This window comes from Hydra vulgaris, chromosome 04 (genome assembly GCF_038396675.1).
Source record: "Hydra vulgaris chromosome 04, alternate assembly HydraT2T_AEP".
Taxonomy (NCBI): domain Eukaryota; kingdom Metazoa; phylum Cnidaria; class Hydrozoa; order Anthoathecata; family Hydridae; genus Hydra; species Hydra vulgaris.
The window spans coordinates 5554200-5577353 of record NC_088923.1 but is presented as its reverse complement, the minus strand read 5'-3'; the positions used below and the strand labels follow the sequence as shown (position 1 = coordinate 5577353).

The window sequence follows — 23154 nt, the reverse complement described above, 5'->3', positions numbered from 1 at the left end:
TTTAAATATTTCTATTATTGTTTTTTTTTTATATTATTTTATTTCATATATTTTTATTTTATTCCTTTTTATTATTTTATTATATCTACATTTTATCCTTTATCCAGATTAGCATTATTTAAAATAAATGTGGCTGCTCTCCCTTGTAATGTTTTCGCCTAATTTTCACCGGTAAAACATTTTTAAAGTAAGGTGAACATGAGTTAAAAAATATTCTAGGCAAAACATTTTTGAAGTTATGTGAACATGATTTGCGAAATATTCTTGGTAAAACATTTTTGAAGTTATGTGAACATGAGTTGCGAAATATTCTTGGTAAAACATTTTTAAAGTTATGTGAAGATGAGTTGTAGAATACTTTGGTAAAACATTTTTAAAGATATGTGAAAATAAACTGCAGAATATCCTATATTTTTTTAAGTTAAGTAAATATGAAATAATCAAAATAAAAAAATAATAATAATTATCAGAAAAAATCAAATAGTTACTAATAGTCGAGACTCAGTTTTAATATAAAAAGCAAAGAAGTTTTTGATTACTTGTTTAAAAGAAAATGTGAAAATAAATATAAGAAGACCTAGTGATGAAGCAAAAACCAAAGTTTTTATATTGTAGGTAAGTGTGTAAAAGTTTCAAACTTTTTTATATTTGGTTGTTATATGTTATTAGAAAGAGGTTAGTAGGATGAAATAGTGATATATTGTGAAAGTTATATAATAAATAAATCAATAAAATAATTAATAGTGAAAATTGTATAATAAGTATATAATACCACATAGGTTATGCACATTTTAGTATAAAAATTTGATTACAAATCTTGCTTAAATTTTGAACAATTTAAAAATGGCATGTTTGACCACATTTGGTCAACTGTAATTTTGTAATAAAACTTGATTGTTAATAACCGTAAGTATTTTGGTTTAGCTGAATTTTCATTCAGCGAAACCCTTTTATAATGAAAATAATAAATCTTAAGTGAAATATAAAAGAGCTTATAATAATAAATGAATAAATAAATAATAATAGAATTTTATAAAATAATATAGTTTTAATAAATGTCTATTTACGCAATATTGCGTATTTTGGCGTAATTTTGTATTAAATACGTATACAGCTTTCTAAAAAGTTGCCTTTTAGAAAATTATAGTTTCTAATATTTTTTGCAACGTTTTCTAATTTCAACAAAACGTTTAGAGTCTTTTATATAACTTTTAGGCCGATTTTTTTTTGACGCGTTAACATAAAGTTAACACGGACTTTAACAAATTTTAAAGCGATAAAACTTATTAGCTTTTTCCATTGCTATTTTACGCATTTTATCATTGCTTTTATATATAAACAGAATATACCCATTTCTACAGTTGATTTCTACTTGCGAAGGCAATGCGACAGCAATATCATTAACATATTTTTTATTAACAGTAATTACTTAGTTATTTCAAAATCAATTACATTTAATTGTTTAAAACAGATCAATTAATTAATCCGGTACAAATTCCCGAGCTGCTCATTACTTATAAAACAATAAAATAGGAAAAAATATTTATAGTTTCTCGGTGTTCAAATAAATAAAAATTTGTCATCAAGAAAATATATTTTATAGGTTTATTAAGTTAATAGGTTTTAAACTTGGAAAAAGTTGTATAATATACTTTTAAGTTTAAAAAACTTTTATGTTTTAATTATTTTTTATTCTTATATTCTTAATTAGATATATTTTTTGTCAACTATTTTGTGAAGTTATAATTGGAATTCAAATAGTTTCAGTTCCTATTATTCTAAAAAAACTAATAAATTATCCCAATAAAACACGTTACTCAGAGTTTTCAACCATATTACAAAGAGGGGGAGATGCTGCGCACCTTGGTGTTTGAGCTACCTTACAGATACGGAGTCAACTCCAGACATACTCAGGGCTGGTTTAAGGATTTTTTTTGTAATATGCAAGATCCAGGTTTGGCGCCCCCTACATAAAAAAAAAATATATTTGTTTTTATTATAAAATTATAATATTATGTGTTTTGGTAAATTACGCATATTTATTATAACCATTAAAATACATTAAAAACATAATATTTTATTAAATATTTATCCACTTTATATAAAAATTAACTACAAAATTGTAATCTTAATAAAATAAATTTTTCATTAAAGATACTAACAAATACTTATCGTATCGTTTATCGTACAGTTTATCGTACAGTTTATCGTACAGTTTATCGTACAGTTTATCGTACAGTTTATCGTACAGTTTATCGTACAGTTTATCATACAGTTTATCGTACAGTTTATCGTACAGTATATATTGACAAAAAAATAAAACTAATCATCAAGAATAAACTGTTTTGTCTTTAGTTTTGTAAAGTGTTTTAAAATGAAGCGGTTTAAATTGTACTTGGATTCTTGTGTTCAGTTACTAATGTAACCATCCACAAAGGCGGTCCAGAAAAAGAGTCAATAGAACGTAATTTTTAATAACCTTTAATTTAGAAAAACTCATTTCTCACTCATTTGTTACTCTTGCCGTTAGCTATCAAAACGGAATGCAGGTTTTTGCACTTTTTTTAAATGCATTTGTTTCATATTTTTCAATTTTTTTCATGTTATAAAGAAGTTCAAAATGTTTGCTGTGATTTTCCATCTGTTCAAATCTTTCTGGACAAAGAATTAATTGCAGTGTCTAAAACTACAAAAAAGAAATTTACTTTAAAAGACTTTTTTACCGACTTTACAGGTTTATTAGTTAACTTTTTTAGAGAGCTTTGGATCTATGGTCAGTTTTTGTCTAGTTCTATTTCATTTGTAATGCAGTCCATTTTTCTACCTCATGTTTTCCAAAAAAGTCTCAACACTTTCAATTAGTTTTGAAGCGCTCAGCAGATTAACAGTTTTCATCTGAAGTGTTTTGCTTACTAAATTAAACATAAACAAGACATCAAACCATACTGACCAAACTGGAGAGGAATTTGAAATCTGTGGGTTTTTTAGCCTTTACCATAGCGGTACATTTTTTAAAAGCATTAATCTTGAAATCTAACGTGGATTTATCCCATATTATATCATAAAGGCGTCTATCCTGCTCTCCCAACGGATTTCACTGAGAGATTTTACAGTCAGATTAATTACATGATTTGTTAATATATATTTGGGTTGATCCGAAACAATTTTCAGAATATTGATGAAAAAGTTTTCAGCTTCAGTGCAGGGAAGTGCTGCATTATTAACAACAAGGTTTAGTGAATGGCTTTCACAAAGAACAAACAGTGCTCGTGGGTTTGCGTCAAGGACTTTTTTTTGTACGTCTACATTCTTTCCCTTCATGTTTGATCCATTATAACAAAATGGCTACACATATTTTGTAAGGATATTTCTTTTTTTTAAACCTCGTCTAAAAAGCAAGTTATCAACTTATGCCCAGATGTACAGTATCGGACAAAACGAGTGCAACCAAATAATGCTAGTTTAGTTTCTTTATATAAAAGTGCTGCATTTTTCCAATTTAGAGAAATAACTATGTAACTGTTTAGTGACAAAGTTCTTCAAGTTTTATTCATCACAAAGTTCATTATTTGTACATGAATTAAATAATTTAATAAAATAAATTAATCACAAGTATTAAAAAAAGTTGATTTCCTTCTGGACAAAACAAGTGCAACTTGACAAAATGTTGACCAAGCTATATTCCGCTATCAATATTTCGTGGCGAATCCTTTGTTGTCAATCACAGACTTGCATCTTCGAGGCATAGATTCGATCAGGTGATCAATGAAACTTTGTGGAATCGCTGCCCAGACCTTTTGGATTTGTTCAAACAGTTGATCCTTATTACGAATACCTTCACGATTAATTCTGCAGTTGACGATCTCCCACAGGTTCTTGATAGAGTTGAGATCTGGAGATTGAGGCGGCCAATCCATCACAGATAAGTGGTTTTCTTGAAACCACTGCTTGACTACTTTTGCAGTGTCTTTCGGATCGTTGTCTTGCTGAAAAACCCATTTTATTGGCATATTCCATTCAGCATGAGGTAACATAACATCTTTCAGGATATTTTTATACATAAAACGGTCCATTATTCCATCGTTTCGATGTATTGGACCTAGACCGTTAGCAGAAAAACACCCCCAGACCATTACATTGCCTCCACCATGCTTCACGGTCTTATGGCAGTAACGTAAATTGAGGCGTTTTCCGGCCGGTCGACGTACACGGCAAATGCCATCGCTTCCAATGATGTTGAACTTCAATTTATCACTGAACAGAACAGTTCGCCATTTCTACACATTCCATTCAATATGAGATGTAGCAAACAGGAGTCTTTTCTTCTGGTTTTTTTAGTGAGTTTCTTCATCAGCGGTTTCTTTGCAGGGGATCGAGAAAACAATCCGGCTTCAACAGCACGTCGTCTGATTGTTCGGTCCGATACAGGCAACTCTAATTGCTTTTGTATCTCGACTGATGGTATCCATGGATCCTTCTTGACGGATCTGACGATCATAGAATCCTCTCTAGAAGTGGTGGAACGCGGTCTTCCACCTTTGTTATCTGCTGCCAACTTCCCCGTAGAACGATATTTGGAACATTGTCTTGATACGGTCCATTTTTTCACACAATATTTATCACAAATACTTTTTTGTGACATTCCACTTATGTAATCGCCAATAATTTTTTTCTTAGTTCCAATCCAAGACTGTCGGGAGCCATTTTTGCACTTGAGTTCATAAAAATAATAAAAATAAATAATCACGCTTCTCAAGGCTTACCGTGTTACATTTACCTTGTGATGATACAATAACGCTCTGTGAAACAAAACGTCTTGGTTGGATGTGGACTGTATTGATGTAATGAAACACTTGTTGTATTTCACTTCTTGTATTGATGTTCTTCGATAAAACACTTTGATAAAACTCACTTCGATAAACTGTCTTGATAATGCCGACTGATGGACTTCCATATACTGACTGAATTGCATGTCGATTTACATGTCTCTTATATAGTAAAATGAACCTGTGAACCTATTCTGGAAGATTCTAGATGCTTCTTTTCGATGCTTCTGGAAGCTTCTGGATGCGTCTGGATGCTTCTGAATGTTTCTGGATATTTCTGGATGCTACTGGATGCTTCCAGATGCTTCTTCTGGAAACTTCTGGAAACTTCTTTCCTTTAATTATTAAAAACTTCCGTGACGTTGACACGGACCAGACTTAAGAAAATGAAACAAACCAAAAAAGTTGCACTTGTTTTGTCCGCTGCAAAATGGCACTTGTCAACGAAATTCTGCCTGTGTGCTGTCACCTGTCAGCTGATTGCTCACGTCATGGCATGCTATGACTCCAGACTCCTGAACTGTTTGCTGTGGTAGTATAGTTCGTTTCGTTTTTAAGACATGTAAAATTAGGAACACTTTTTAGCATTGTTCGATGTTGGTTGCAAATGTTTTGTCCAATACTGTATCTAAGACTTGAGCAAATCCAAGAAAATGTTCCCTCACCTTTACTTCGGAACTGTATAAACAAACAGAACAACAAGTAATATTTGTTTTTTACAACTTTTCAACAATGCATTTAAGAATTATAGAATAACACAAAGCTTACTGCAGGTCACACAAGTTAAACTCAGTAACCTTACAGGAAGAACAACCTATAAACTTATTTTGAATATTTTTGCCTAATAATGTAATGAGTTTCTTTAGCAGTTGCCCGATGAAGATGTTTAAAAAAATAGTGTCAAATTTTGAAATATCTTCAACAAGTTTTAAAAATTTCCATTGTTTTCTTTGTAAACTGTTCCACTTGTTCCACGAAAAGCTAATCCTTGAGTACCAAGGAATTGCACAATAAAGAGTGAGGAGTTAAAGCTAAAGTTTTTGTTTTAAAACAAGACTTTTTAAGGTATTTGTATTCAATTTATTTTTTCAAGAAAAGGCTAAACCTTAAATAAAAATAGTGAACTTAACTTGTAATTAACTTTTTATTATACAGAAAAAAAATTAGCTGCTTCATCAGGAACGGCTTTTAAACCCTGACACTGAACTTTCTCATGACGTCTTCTGCTCTTAGAGTATAAGTTGTTTTAGTTTCGGTTTGCTATGATTTATAAAATGGTGAAATATAAACCCAACATCCAACATAAAAAAAAAATTATAAATATAGAGCACAATGGTTATTAAGGCAGAAATAAAGATATTCTATCAGCTCTTTAAACTATTATTATTATTATTATTGTGGTTATTAACTAACTTGATAGTAATAAATGCACTCTTATATCAAATCTTGCCTGCAATTATTACTGATTGTTGTTTGGACCAATTTATTCAATGTTTTTGCTTGCTTTTGTCTTCTCTCTCCGTATCTAATTTGTGTTTTCTATAAAAAAAAATCCGAAGATTTAATTGAAGCGCAGAACAAGTACATACAAAACCAATAGTTTAAAAAATAAACTATAGCTCCCCTGAATGTAAATTTACAATTACAATAAACATTTAACATACAAAAAAAAAAGATTTAAATAAACAATTAACTCACAAACTTATTCTTTCAACAATTAACTCACTACTACGCTTCGATCTAATTATTTTTTATTGAAGTGCTAAGCAAAAATGTACAAAATCAATAGTGTAACATATAAAATTTGGCACCCCTAATATATAAACAACTTAGTACTTGTACACATTATAGACGCTAAAAATTATATTCAAGTTGATTTTTTTTTAAATCTTGCACCGGCCCTGGACATACTTATCACAATGGTCTGTTAAAATTTGAACGATTCGAAGTTGAGTTTTTTCAAAATCCACTCAATTCTTAATCTTTATTTTTTATGATGCATACATTAGTAGTTTATTGTGCGCGGATGTAATTTTGTTTACATCTGATTAGTGTTTGCAATTTTGAGTAAAAAGTCTAAGAAAATTAATTTTGAAAATCCTTCGCGCTTATATTCAATAATTTCAAAAGAATGTAAAATTTTAAATTCAACTGTTGGAATTGTCATAATAAATAAAAATAAATAACAATAAAAATAATAATTCAAAGAGTATTAAAAAAGGAATAAAAATTCTAAATTCTAAAATTGCAAGACAAAAATACAAATAAGACCACATGAGAAATGGAGGCAAATAGAAAATTTTCTTGAAAATCTTATTTATAAAAAATTTGTGCAATTTAAAAGACTTACTGTAAAAGATTGATCGATGCTTCCAGTAATTCAATAGTATTACCAGTCAAATTGTTTTAAAGCATCTGACAGATTTAAACACATTTGAGTCTAAAAAGTTGTTTGCTAGTCCTTGTATGGCAGACTATCGGCAGTTTTGGTTTAAAAAACTCTCTTTCTGATGTTAAAGTTTGGTTATACAACAAATCAATAACCAACATAAAATTAATAATAATATCGTGAAGAACAAGATCATGACTAAATGTTTCGAAAAACATCTTTTCCTTAAATAATTAAAAAAAAGAAGACTACCTTTTTTTTTGGCCAGATCTGGCATCCTTCCACTATTCCAAAATGTATTGGATTGATATAAGAAAAATAGCATAAATGTCCAAATGATGCTAATCCTCTAAACTGTGAGGAGCAGCTTTTTTGAATAAAGATGATATTTAAAAAAATGTTGTCTGTTATTAATCAAATTAGCAAGAATAAAACTAAGCATTGTTGCTTGCTCCAAAAACTGACTTTGAATTAAAAATTATAACAAACGAAATAATTTTATGTCAAGTATTTAACAACTGTTTTGGTAATGCTGGACCTTCTCTTGCATCAAACTCGTAAATTATATATTCAGTTCTTTTAATAAAGGTGACTTAGCACGTAGAGTAATCATTGATCTCTCTGAAGGATTTGATTTTTTTGGCCACAGTATGTTAATTTCAAAAAAAACTTTTACGGGATTCAAAGTCTGATTTATAATTAGATCCAAAGCTGTCTGTGTAACAGAAAACAGTCGGTGCAAAAGTCCATGATATAGTGTGTCGTGTCTCACAGGAATAATTGCTGGAGCCATCATTATTTTAACTATAGAATAATAATTTGCATAAAGCTTTATCAAAATTTCCCTTCATAATGCATGATGACGATACTAATTTGTTTTTTATTCACTCCGATATAAAGGTTCTGTTCCAAACTATGAATAAGAAAGTTTTTATCTCTGGTTTAAATAAGCATTCTTTGAATTGTAAAAAACCAGCTTTACTTTCTTTTATATAACAAGACAAGAAAAAAATATCTTATCAAAATTATCAAAATTTTTAAAAGCATCCTTTTAATAATTCTGATAATTTGACTCAAGTAACAATAACAATCGTATCAATGATATCAAGGTTAGACATCAAGGTTATATATCAAGGTCAGATACCAAGATTAGATATCAAGGTTAGATATCAAGGTTAGATATCAAGGTTAGATATCAAGGTTAGATATCAAGGTTAGATATCAAGATTAGATATCAAGGTTAGATATCAAGGTAAGATATCAAAGTTAGACATCAAGGTTAGATATCAAGGTTAGATATACCCACACTAAACTTATTTTAGATTTTAATAATTATGTTTAAGTTAAAAATAACTTACTATCAAACGTTTTTTCCGATTATTTTTCGTTAAAATTTTCTTAAAAGCATAACTTTTTATTACTAGACTATTATTCAAGCTCAATTAGTTCAAAAAACTTAACACAAAAGTGCAAAAGACTTAAACGGCAAACAAAGGACACTCAAAAAGATTCATGTTATTATTTTTACTGGATATAATGTCCCTTTAGTCTGAGAATCTAAGCCAACAGCTCAGTGAAGGGTAATGCCAACCTAATGAAAATCTTTACAAATGATACCCAGTTGGGTCATTGCTTCTTTAAAAAAAAATTCATTTGCATCTGACTTATATAAATCATTTGAGCCCATTCATCTTTATTGCCGTTAAGTTGATGTGAATCTAGGCGTAGAAGAATTGTACCATGTATAAGAAACTGTGTTTAGTTATCCACAAGGCAAGCTATATTTTATAGGTATAAATTGTGCTTTTAAGCTCGTACTTTTATACCCTTTTCTGGACCTATAACCTATAATTAATACTGGGCCCCAGTATCTATTATAGGTTATAGACATTTTTGGTGCGACAAAGAGGAATGGGATAACAAACTCATTATAATCTGCTCTTTTAGTAGTCATACACTGCCAAATATAGCATGACGAATTGTAGAACGAACAAGTGATTGAGGCATGACATATTCATTGTGGGCAAATATATGATGGTTTCTTTTGGTGGAGTGCCTCTTTACATTGGTTTTCATTTGTGAATTTTTGTTGTTCGATCTTTCCGTAAACGCTTAATTGCGTCCAATTTTACCATTGTCAACTGGCCTCGGCATCTTTAGTTGCATTCCTTTTCAAATCATTTTGATTGACTCTAATATTGATCCTAGAAGTTCAAGACCTAATTTTCTTCCAACTTTCTAGAAACAGTTTATATATCTCCGGTGTTCCATCCTTTAGATGATTTTGTAAATAGACTCCAAGACTTCAAGAAGTTTGGCTGTATTATTAGTCTTATTAACTGCAATCCGTAAATACTCTTATTTTGTTTCATGAAAGTTAAGACACTTATTGATGTTGAACAACAATCTAGCACATTTAGTGCCATCTTCTTTCTCTGGATAAAATCAATGGTATGTGTGATTGAGGTTGATCAAGAAATGCCTATCCAAACACAACTTTGCAGATGTTAATGTCTGATAGTCCAGCAATAAAAATGTCTTCTATGATGACATCAGTAAAACCAACAATGTTTCTGGGTGACAATAGTATTGCACTCTGTAGTTGCAATTTAAATAAAAAAAATTGATTTATCTTTTTTTGATGCATCTTGTCCAATAAGTGGTTCATATTTAGTGCTTTGTCTTTGGAGAAAGTTGATATCAGTCAGCCATAAGCACAAATGCTTCACTAGAATCTTTAATGACGTGTTTGCATCCTGCAGCCTGGCAATTTAAGCTGTCGTCATCTTGTGAAATAAATAAAAGTTAGTAAAATTCTACCTTTTTGTATGCAAATCTTGAAGCAAACATAAACAAAGTACTACTTCAACCACTAACATAAAGGTTTTTTCAGACAAAATAGCTCATGTATATTGTATGTATCTATAACACCTATAGTATTAGTTATCGTAAGAAATATGTCATATTTCTTCAAATATAATAACAATACAATAAAAATGTAATCTTCTTCAAGAGCAAGGTATCCAGTAATATAACTTGCTGCTCAAAATAATTTCACCGAAAATTTTGAAACGTTTTATAAATGAATCTGACAACAATATTGACATCTTGTGAGGTAAATGTGTCATGCTGTGAGATAAATATGTAAAAACTATTATAACGAATATGGTCCTAAAAATTGAAAATTAAAAGTTATTTCTCTAATACCTTAAAAACTTATTATTATGTTAAAATTTATTAAAAATACCCTAGATTAACCGTATTAATAGGTACATATAATTAAGATTATATATACCTAGACTATATATACCGAAAAACATTTAATAACGTTTTTACGTCACGCTGTGACATTTACTACTGTTTAATTAGGTGTGTACTTGATAAAATTTAAATTAAAGAATCGCTTTTTAGCTACAAATTTATGGAAGCAATGTCGGCAATCTTGTTAATTTCAAGTTAGTAGTTCAACTCATTTATACTAATTAATAATAGTAACAAAGCTATTAGAAAATTTGTGTCAAGCTGCGCATTTTTAACATTTTTTTGCTTTTATAACCAAGCTATTGACTAACAGTTGTTATTCAGCAAACTCTTGACTAATCGTTTTTGGTTAGCAGTTTACAATAGTAAATTTTATTTGTAATGAATTTGTTACAATTTTAAGCAAAAAAAGTATTTTGAATTTAAACTTTTATTGATATCTTTTGCTTTTTTTTTAGTGACCAGATAATAAAACAAAAACTTTTTAAGCGTTTTGAATCAAAGACATTAGACATTATAACAGCTAGAAGTTTTTGCTCGAAGCCCTTTAGCAACGTATGAGAAAATATAATGATGGTAAGAATATAATAATTTTTCAAAAAAGTTTATTATTAAATTTGTAAGATTGTCTCATTAAATGAATTTTATTTATTGTAGTCGTGGCGCAGTGGTTAGAGTTATGGCTCAGAACCAAGAGGATCGTGGTTCGATGCCGGCTCTAGCCGAATAAGTGGTATGGGTAAGAAAAGAGGCTTCCTAAGATCTTTCCTTAAGAACTTCCTTATTAAATGCTCCATCCCGGCGCTCTGTAATAAAACCGATAGATCTTCATGAAGCTTCTTGATAACTAAAAAAAACTAATAATAAACTAAAAATACTAATAATAAACTATTAAAAATAAAAAAATTAAAAAAACAAAATTTGTGAAAATTGAAAAAAAAATTTGAATGCAAAATTTAGGGAATTAATGAATCTTCTAAGCAATATATATATATTGATTGTATGAAATGAGTCATATTATCAATATATTTATATTGCTTAGAATCAGTTAAGACATACTGATGCAATCAAAAAATACGAAAAATCACTACCAAAATATATAAAAATATATTTTATATATAAATATATGATGATATTTACAAATTAATTTAATTATTAATGTAAATTATTAATAGTATTTATTATTAAATTAGTTTATTATTAAAGATATAACAACTTTTGTTATAACAACTTGTTTTGGGTTAAATCAAAAATAAAAATAAAAACATAAAATTTTTTAAAATTTTACAACCATCATAGCCATTCATATAGCGACCAAATTTATCTTCAGTCATATTATTTCAAATAACTACAGACCAATTTTCATTTCATTTCTTGGCCTACATATATCACGTTAGCTTCTTGTTAACATTCTCTTTCTCGATTTTGTCACTGTATTTGACAAAGTTTCTCACATAAGACTACTATAAAAGCAATAGTTTTAGCGTAACATAAGTAATACTTTGAAATGGATTAAAGCATTTCTTTTAAATAGAATGCAGCGTATTCTTCTTGAAAATATTACATCGGATTGGAAAAAAGTCACAAAAAACGTTCATCAAGGTTCAGTATTTGGTCCGACCCTAAAAAACAAACACACACACTATTAAACGTCAAATCAATGTTTAGACGAATTGTTTAGTTTTGGTCAAATATCGGTTAAGAACGAAATCCAGATTAATGTTCAGAAAAATAAAAGCATAAAGTTAGGTTTGTAAACCTTTAATCTACGCTTAATAAACGTATGCATTAAAAGGATTAACGCGTATGCCAAACTTTACATAAAATTAAATCCTTTTAGCGTATACACTTATTAAAAGTCTATGAAACTTTTACAAAATTGACATATGTTAGTCAATATTGTAAACGTTTAATCAATGTTTTATAAACGTATAAGTTAATAGGTTTGTGATTTTCTTTTTATATGATTGTATGTTTTAATTCTCTTAATGTAAACGTTTATTAAACGTTTACTAAACCTATGCAATACTGACTTATAATAGTCAATATTGTTAACCTTTAATCAACTTTAAATCAAGGTATACATTAAAATGCTTAAAATGTAGCTTCAAATCAACCGTCGATTTTTGGTCAGTTAATAGTCGCTAACATTTTATCTATTTTTCAACTAATTTCGACTAAATATTTAGCTATTCTAGACGAATCTGAGTTTACTGGGTATTTACTATCTTCATTAATAATTTACCATAATAATTTGCAGCAAAATTAATTAAAAATATCTGCACGATAATTTAGCGTATGTGGCACAAAATTTATATGCTAACTGATCTAATAATGTCAAGAATAACAAAAAAATAATAATAATAACAAATAAATAAAGTAAAACAAAAACGAAACCCAAGCACAATGCGAGTCTTAAATTGCTTGCCTGCAACACAGCGCGCTAAACCACTGCACTACTATATTGTGAGTTTTATGATAAAAATGATATCAAATAATAAGTTGCTAGTCATTATATAAAAACTAGAAAAGCTAATATAAAGTAAAATTATCAAATATGAGAAATATTTTGACTAAATATAGTGTCATAAAATGTATCTCAAAAATTATAACGCGCTTAAATTCGGTAGTGATGTAATGGTAGAGTGCTTAACTCGTAAGTAAGAGATTCCGAATTCAATTCCCACCACGTCTTTGGTAGTACCGCAATCAACTTGTTTCTCCGCGCAGCGGCATAGTTTGTTAAGATTCGTGTTTTGGAGTTATTAAGTTGAGAGAGAGTTGTAACCACAATTAAACTAGCCTCCTCGACTGTTGCAGTTTTCTCGGGGAGGTGAATCAACATTAAAAAAAAAAGAGAAAGTAGAGGTAAAAATAATTAGTACTGTTATAACAAGTTAGAATAAGTAGTGGATGTATGGCTATCACCCATTTTTAAGATTGCAATTGATCATTAAGGACTTTTTTGGGAGCTTGAAACCTTCACTACGCGTGTCTTTGCATAAGATCTCATTGTCTACACTTTACGTCAAGCCATTCAACATAACTGTACTTTATTACAATAATCAAATATCCTGAATTCTTTCCCAACTCAAGGACGACACTAACAATTTCAGAGCTCATATAAAGGTATTACAATACCTTTAAATAATCTCTAACGCGCGTGGAGTAGCAATATACATACAAACGAACATCTACACGTATACATATTTATACTCGCCTACACGTTTATTTCTAGACATCCATATATAAATATACATATATAATGTGCATTAAAGTTGAGAACAGCCAATAAAAAAATTGCAATTCAAGGTAATTTATCATTAATAGTGAGGTTGAGATTTTTCTCTTATTTATAAGTAAATTTATAAGTAAAAAAAGGAGCCGTAAAGCTCAAAACTAGCATAAAATACTTCGTTTGTTAAACACATAAATGATGTATAAAAATGATTAATCAACAAATATTAAAAATATTGATCTTACGTGATGGAAAGAGGCATATCTTTTCAAAAAGAGTTTTAATCGTTTGATAATTCAGAGGAAGCAGTAAACTCGTAACATAATATATGTATACAACTACAACTCAAATAAAAAATTACTACTAAGTAAGCAGAGAATTAGAATAATATCGTAAAGTTAATAAATCAGGTAAAAAGCATAATATATTTTGAAGAACTCATAGTTACTAAAAAAACGTCAGTTTAAACAATTTTGTTGTCAGAATATCCATAGGAAAACTAGTAAAACTGCATAGTACACTGACAAGCTAACAAAGTATTTTAATGTATTATTTGTAGTTATAGACTTCTAAGACTTATAAGACTTATAGAGTTGTAATAAAATTTAAGTTAAATCAAATAAATCAAAATTATTCATACTAGGATTTAAAGTCGGCGCGAAGGGTGTGTGTGGCCTCCTTCCCCCCACTTAATGAATATTTGCACCATTAGTCGGAAAATTATTTCCTTTTTGTACCTTCACTCAGCAAATTGGAACTTTTTTTTAGATACATGAAATGGGACTTAAAAGTTCTGTATTTGGCAAATTAAAAAATTTGTTGACTTTAATTTTTTTAATCGGCAAAACTCGTAAGACAACCATCGACCCACTTGATACCTACTCGTGCCGGCCTTTCTAGGATTATCATCAATATTTATAGTGGATTGATTATTAACATATAACTTGAATTTCGTGTAAGTTATTTTTGTGAAAATTAATTGTTTTTTATGATTATAAAAAGAATTAATTATAGTTATAAAAAACAGTTTCTACGAAAATTATTTACTTGAAATTCAAATTACATGTTATTACAAAAGTTAATCGATCCTTTATAAATATTGTTGATAGTCCTAGTAAAATAACTTAAATTTTTGATTTATTGCATTTAACTTGAATTTCATTATCAATTAAGTCGATATAATTTACAAATTGTATTGTTATATGTCTTAACTAAATTTATCTATGCATGAATAAACGTTAAATTAATTAATAAAACTTCTCCATTTATCATTTATCTTCTCCATTTGTAATAGAAAAGATGTTTTAGGCTCTTTAAGAATTATAATGTAAACTGAACTGTGTGTTAGCAAAATGTTTACCCTACTTTTATCATATGTATATAGTTTATATTTTTATTTGTGTAAATAATAATTTTATTTTTATTTTTTTACAAATTTTATGTTTTATTTTCTAGGATTATTCGCAAAATTCTCAACAAAATGAAAGTTGGTTAATAAAAAGAAAGTATACGACAATTGCATTCGCAGTTCAAAGTTTAATTTTAGGCATGGAATACAGCGTAACACTTTCAACTCTATGGTTGTATATAAAAGAACTAGTAAACACCGAATCACCAAAATTATTTTACACATTAATATCTTTTATATATATACTGTCATATACCATAAGTACTCCAATTATTGGGATAATAATTGATCGCACTCGTAAGGTTAAAGTTTGGTTTTTTGTTTGCAACTCTTTTTTAATTGTTGGAAATTTATTATACAGCCTTCAGTTTTCTCCTTGGTTTTTAGTTGCTGGCAGATTTATATCTGGTTGCTGTGGTTTATATTCTGTTATGACTGCTGAGATCATTAGAAGTTATCCATCTAGTAAAACAACTTTTCAGTTATCAGTCCAATCACTAGCTTTTTACCTTGGGTTTATTATAGGACCTTGTATTAACTTTTTTTTCTTAGAAATTGACTTTTATATTGGATGTTGGCATTTAAAAAACGTCAATTTTATTGGAATATTTATGACCTTAGTTTGTTTAATCATGTGTTTAATTTCTTTTTTAATGGTTCACGATTTATCAAAAGAATTCGACTTAAAAGAAGAAGAAGAAAAAAAATCTGAAAGTTTTCAAGTTACTCATAGCAAATTATTAGGAGAGTCTCCAGTACCCTTGATAAATATTGAATTGGTCTCTAATAAAAACGAAGAATCTAATGAAATGTTACTTCCATTTATTTTTTCAAAAGCAAAAAAGCGTCGAATTAGTAATGAAACAGATAGTTCATTATCTCATTTAAGTATTTTTAAGATTTTGAAACTGCTGTTTACATCCTTTGATACTTCGTTGTTATTGTTTAGTACGTTTATTATACTGCTTTTCCTCGTCACTTTCGAAATGTGGTTGCCGTTGTTTGTTATAGAGACTTTACAATTGTCTCATTTAGAATTAAACGTTTGCATTTTTGGTTCAGGTATAAGTTCCGTTTTTATTTTATTGTTTTATATCTGCATACCTTTATCAGAAGAGAAAACCTTTATTGTGGTTTTGATTGGACTATTTGGTCTTTGCATAATTAATGTGGGTTACATTGTTTTGAAATACTTTAATTCTAAACCACTACAACTAATTTTTGGCATTGCGTACATGATTAATTTTGCTGGAGCATGTATAATACCAGAGGTTTTTATTACAAACACATTAGCTAGATTTGTTAATTCAAAAAACCAAGCTTTTGTGGATGGGATACGCAATTCAATGTTTTCGGCAGGAACGCTAACAGCATTTTCAAGTGCTGCGCTTACATTTGAATACTTGAGTTTATTTGCATCTACATTTATTGTACTAACATTATTATTAATGATTTTGTTGGTGGCAAGAAGAAAACATTTAACTGATCCAAAACCAATATTTTAGGATTTTTAAGAAATATACAAAACTTTTGTTTTAATAAGTTTTTATTTTATAGAGAATTTTTAAGAAATATACAGAAATTTTATTTTTAAGTATTTTTAAGAAATATAGAAGAATAGAAATATATAGAAACAATTATTTAAAGCACTTTTATTAAGAGAAATAATTTTATCTTTGAAACTATTTAAAATATTTACTATTTATTCGGCTCATACGATCAAAAAAAATCCAAAATGATCGATTGCTATTTATCCAGCTAACGATTGCTGCTTTAAAACTGTTACTGAAGGTGATTGAATTATTTCATTTGGCAGAAAATACTATAAAACTGCTATTCTATTGAAGTAAAGGTTTTCACTTTGTTTTTGCTTTTTTATTTCCTTGTAAAACATTTAAAACAATGATCTTTTATCTGATTGCCCATTATTGCAAAATGATTGTCTATGGTTAGTTTTTCAATATTATTTGCTGCTTTAGATCACCTGTAAGGGTCTTCTTTGAAGTAGTGCAAATAGGTCTTTTCAGGTCTTCTTTCCAGTAGTGCAAATAGGTCTTTTAAGACTTTGAGACTTCTTTTATAAGAAAGATTTCTAATTAACACTATTATTTTGGTGGTCATTAGCTGAATTCTTTTGATATTTTTACAACCAGATTGGAAATATGGAGACTAAGCTGGATTAGTAAACTCTAATAATGTGCAAATAAAAGATAAACAAAGGCATACAAGTAATTAATGGTAAAAACTAGCAAAATAATTCTTGATCAAATAAGCATTTGTATTGTTAGTAGCAGTAATGACATAAATTTTCCACTTTAAACTTGGATTGAAAAACGCTCCAAAATCTCTTTCTGTGTGTGACTCTGTCAAACGCTTTTGTCTCTGTTGACGTTAATACTAAACGGCTTTTTGTTGTTATTGCCATGTAGAATAGTTTAATAACTAAAGCCAGTTTGTAATCTAGACTGATCTTGACTCCACAGCATTTGTTTTCATCTGGATCAATAGTCATACACTGACAGACAAAATGTTTTCTATCTTGAGTAATAGCAAAATGTTCAATACAGCAGACTTAACAGGAGGCTTCTTTGACATTGTCAGTTTTTTTTATTGTATGCTCACAATTCAAATGACAACTGCTTTTCCTAAAAACAATTGCAAACAATTATTAAAATGTATATACATACAAATATATATTTCACAGCTGTCCATTATGTATAAATTTATATGTTAGAATTATATTTGTCCAAGAAAGAAAAGTGTAAAAAGTGCAGGTGCTATGTTTAGACACCAGGAGTTATTTATTAAACTAGTGTAATGCAGTAGGTCGGGGCGGTAGGACGGGGCTAGTTGAGAAATTTTAACTAATTCTAACAGATCTCTTTAACGGTGCATCGGATTTACATTATTTTTTCACTATTAAAAAGTTAATTCCATTTTCTAAAAATGGCTTAGGAAAGAAAAACTTTTTTAGATTTGTTTGAGAAATTATTTGAAAAGTTTACCTAGCCCAGGGGGTAATTTGCAATAAAAAAATAATGCATTTCTGTAACTACAATAAACTCTTTTATAAAACTAAAATATACATACATACATACATACATACATACATACATACATACATACATACATACATACATACACACATTCATACATACATACATACATACATACATACATACATACATACATACATACATACATACATACATACATACATACATACATACATACATACATACATACATACATACATACATACATACATACATACATACATACATACATACATACATACATACATACATACATACATACATACATACATACATACATACATACATACATACATACATACATACATACATACATACATACATACATACATACATACATACATACATACATACATACATACATACATACATACATACATACATACATACATACATACATACATACATACATACATACATACATACATACATACATACATACATACATACATACATACATACATACATACATACATACATACATACATACATACATACATACATACATACATACATACATACATACATACATACATACATACATACATACATACATACATACATACATACATACATACATACATACATACATACATACATACATACATACATACATACATACATACATACATACATACATACATACATACATACATACATACATACATACATACATACATACATACATACATACATACATACATACATACATACATACATACATACATACATACATACATACATACATACATACATACATACATACATACATACATACATACATACATACATACATACATACATACATACATACATACATACATACATACATACATACATACATACATACATACATACATACATACATACATACATACATACATACATACATACATACATTTTCTTTTGAGGAAAAATTTGAAATTGAAAGTATTTGTAAATTAAAACTAAGTGTTATTTTAAAAACTGTAAAATGTCAAGAATAAATGACCGCAAGTATCTCGTTTTATTGTTACAGATAATGAGTTATTATAATCAAATGACATTTTAACTTAAATATACAATCTTACACAACATTAACTTGCTTTTTATCAGATAAAAATTCGGTTGCTAACAAGGGTTTAACTTCTAATGAGTTCCTTTAACAGATCATGATAACCTATCGAGTTCGAATAAATTAAAAAAAAAAAAAAGAAATTGAAAAAAATGATAATAAAGAACTTTTAACATCGAAGTGTTCAAAGAAATTATATATATATATATATATATATATATATATATATATATATATACATATATATATATATATATATATATATATATATATATATATATATATATATATATATATATATCTATATATATATATATATATATATATATATATATATATATATATATATATATATATATATATATATATATATATATAATTATTTTATAAATAAATATTTACAAGTGCATTGTTTCCTCACAAAACAACCCTGATAAACAATATATTGGCTTAACCGAGGGCGAGATAAATGGTTTTTTAAGCATCTGAGAGAAATATGGTAAAAATATTTTTTTTACTTTTTTGGTCCAAAATCGAAAAGGTGCCCGCGCATCTCACTTGAACGCCGTCCAACAACCATTTGATGCACATTATATTACCATTATATATACCTATCTTTCGTCTATTAGATGTTTTGTCACTTGATGCGTAGTTTGTGAGATATTTTAGTTGCCCAACTTGCCCCTATCCTTAACTAGCCGCGCTATACTCAATTGGCTTAGTTGCCACTACCAACCAATCAGATTAAACATTTCATTTTCCAAATAAGCTGTGAAGTGAAATGAAAGCTGGAATCTAGTTGCCTGGAGTAACTGGGCCCTTCTACTTTTCTAAATAATTCCTTTGGTGTCTAAACGTAATAGCTGCACTTTTTGCACATCTACATATGAGGTTTACAGATGAGCACATGTGCTTTATTCACAACCATAAAAAGCAGCACTTCTTTATAATGTCCTACATGATCCGGAGGCCACATTATAATGAATAAGGAAAATATATATAGGAACTTATCCTCTCTCTGTGTGTGCAGTAATAAACAAAGTTAAAAAGATAACAAAGCCAAACACAAGTACTATAGTGGTCATTTCTCACGTACTATCACTTTACAAAAGAATAATGCAAAGTCAATGGAATACTTACAGTCTTTCTGTTCTGTGAAGCAACTTTTTTCTGCTAGGTGTTGACGCGTCTAATTTTCTACTAAGAATATGAAGCACAGTGTCAGACAGTTTAAGTCATTAAGTTATCTAGTATAAAGGATGGTGGAGGAGAGCACAGGAGAGGTGATTTATGGTCCTCAGTGATAAGCAGCAAAACACGCTGTTGCTTATTTTAAAGGCCTTAAATTAACATATCAAATTCCTAACCCTACAGTTGTTGCAAACTGTTACTACCATTCCCATTATGTCTTGATATCTTACAGCTATCAGAGCAAGCTGGGACTTAAAGTTTTGTAACAATTAGAGGGCTAGAGTTTGATGCTTAAGCTTTAAACTGACAGAACATAAAATATTTTAATGACTAACATATATAAAATTCATACGAAAGTCATGAAACTTTGAAAGATTTTTTTAAGCTGAAGTCGGAGTTGGTATAATTTTTCCGAGTCCGACTCCAACTCCAGCCAAAATAGGCTCTGACTTCGACTCCACGACTCCGACTTCGACTCCACGACTCCGACTCCGTCTCCACAGCCCTGATAAAAACAACGCAGTAACTGAAGTAGCTTCTTCAGAAATGTTTTTAATTGTTCGCAGACGCAAAGTACCTTGAAGAATTGTATAACGATTTTTTAATTGTTGTTATGATAGTGATATCTTACGACAATGATATCTTACGAGTTATTTCTACACCTGAAGCAGAAAGTTGAGCTTTACCTTTGTATAAGCTGGATTTAATCGATAAAGAGCAGCTTCCAGCAGCAAAATCATCTTGCAAGGTAAAACTCTGCTGGAGTTTGAACACCTTGGTATTTGCCAGATGTAAACTCTCATTCACTTGCTGTTTGCAAGTGAATGAGAAGGTAGAACGTACATGAAGCTCTAACTTTGTAGGATTTAGCAAAAAAATTGATAATTCTAAAAGGTATACACAGGGCCAGCATTACCGAGGGGATAGAGGTGGACGTGCCCCCTCCCCCCTCCCCCTCTCAATCTCACTTTATTTCTAAAGGACTTTTTTTTGTTGTTAGAAAATTCTAGATATAGAGGACTTTTTTTAAAAATTGACGATTGTGCCCCTCCAATTCAAAACCCCGGTCGTCGCCATGGTATATGATAAAAGACATTTTAATGTACACTTTTTTTTATATTGGGAGTAAAATTTTGCTCTTGCTGTAAAGGATGATTCCACAAAAATCTTTGAACAATCAATAATTGATGTTAGAAAATTTGCTCCGAAAAAACGAAAAAATGATGTCATATATATGATTCCTACTACGCGTTTTTATTAAAAACTATAATTTAACAAACATAATCTCAATCCATTTCCGAAAAGTATTGAATACTGTAAATTTTTTTAAATTAAACATAAACAATAAAATATCAATTTTAAATGTTGTGTCTTAACTTTACTTAGCAGAACACTATTCTACAGAATACTTTACTTAGCAGAATACTATTCTACAGAATACTTTACTTAGCAGAATACTATTCTACAGAATACTTTACTTAGCAGAATACTATTCGACAGAATACTTTGCTTAGCAGAATACTATTCTACAGAATATTTTACTTGGCAGAATACTTTTCTACAGAATACTCTACTTAGCAGAATACGACTCTACTAATATAAATCCTTTTAACCAACCTTTATCAGTTCCTTTGCACAGAAAACAAAACAGCTTCTCTAATACTGGAATACTAAAGCTTGTAGCCATAGTGTACCTATCAGGCTGATATCAAACTTTGTTTATTCTCAAACTGCAACTATTATATTTTAAGAACATAAAATTTGACATAAATAAATCCCTTTCTAGACGAAGTTCATTAATTTCACTGTAGAGATGTTGTTTGTCCAATGTTGTAATAGGTCTTTCACTATCAATTTCTGGATATAAATCAAAAAAAGTCTCAGTGGAATTTTTTTTTCGTATCAATAAGAACACTTATTTCTATAAAATTGACGAAAAAAGTTAGTATTTACAACTTACATATTATACTTATATTTTATATAAAAGACAAAGATATAATTGAAGCGAAAATAAATACTTTATCCTTAACTTTCACTGGAATCATCAGTATTTATGGAAACAGTAAATTCTGAAAAAAATAAAAAGCACTGTATTTGTCAACAAAAAAAATTGTAATGTCTTATCTAAAAATATCACTAGAATATTATTCTAATGATATTTTTAGACATATACACTAAAGTTACAAACCATTTTGTCATTCATTTATAAATATTACTCAATAGAATTAACTTATTCCATTATTAGATGTCCTGCTTATTGCTGCAATTATTTTTTCAATTGCAAAATTAATTTCTTCTCTGTTTGATTTACCAGAAAGCTTTAGTTTTTTACACGCAGGGACAACCAATTCTGTCAAAAAAGTTCATTAAAAAAGACATGAAAGTTAATTAACAATAAAATTTTTTTGCAAATACCGAATAAGCGGAGTATTCAAAGTGATTTGAAACAGTCTTTGCTTTAGTTGTTCTTTGTTTAAATCTATTAATATCTAATATTTCTTTGAGGGGAACATAGTTTTTAGTATCAAAGATTGAAAAATTTTAGTTAGTATGTTTTTCAAAAGGTTTTTTTTACCTATATAATTTTAAATATTTTGGTATAAAAAGTACTAAAATTTGGATATTCATTCACCAATACTAAATTAAGGTGTAATGTAAAAGTAACCCACAAGTAATACAGTGTTCCGAACAAAGGTAGACATTTGATGAATTGGGAAACCACAGCTTGCTA

The 23154-nt window shown here is 28.9% G+C and overlaps 1 protein-coding gene across 1 annotated transcript; it reads left to right on the top strand.

Annotated features, from left to right (window-relative positions):
* The first annotated feature begins 312 nt into the window (after positions 1-312).
* Positions 313-16805, top strand: LOC124818582 (uncharacterized). The gene is made up of 3 exons (XM_065795310.1): positions 313-615; positions 10935-11052; positions 15170-16805. The coding sequence occupies exons 2-3, from the start codon at positions 11047-11049 to the stop codon at positions 16625-16627; spliced, it is 1464 nt and encodes a 487-aa protein (XP_065651382.1). The 5' UTR covers positions 313-615; positions 10935-11046; the 3' UTR covers positions 16628-16805.
* The last annotated feature ends 6349 nt before the right edge of the window (positions 16806-23154 follow it).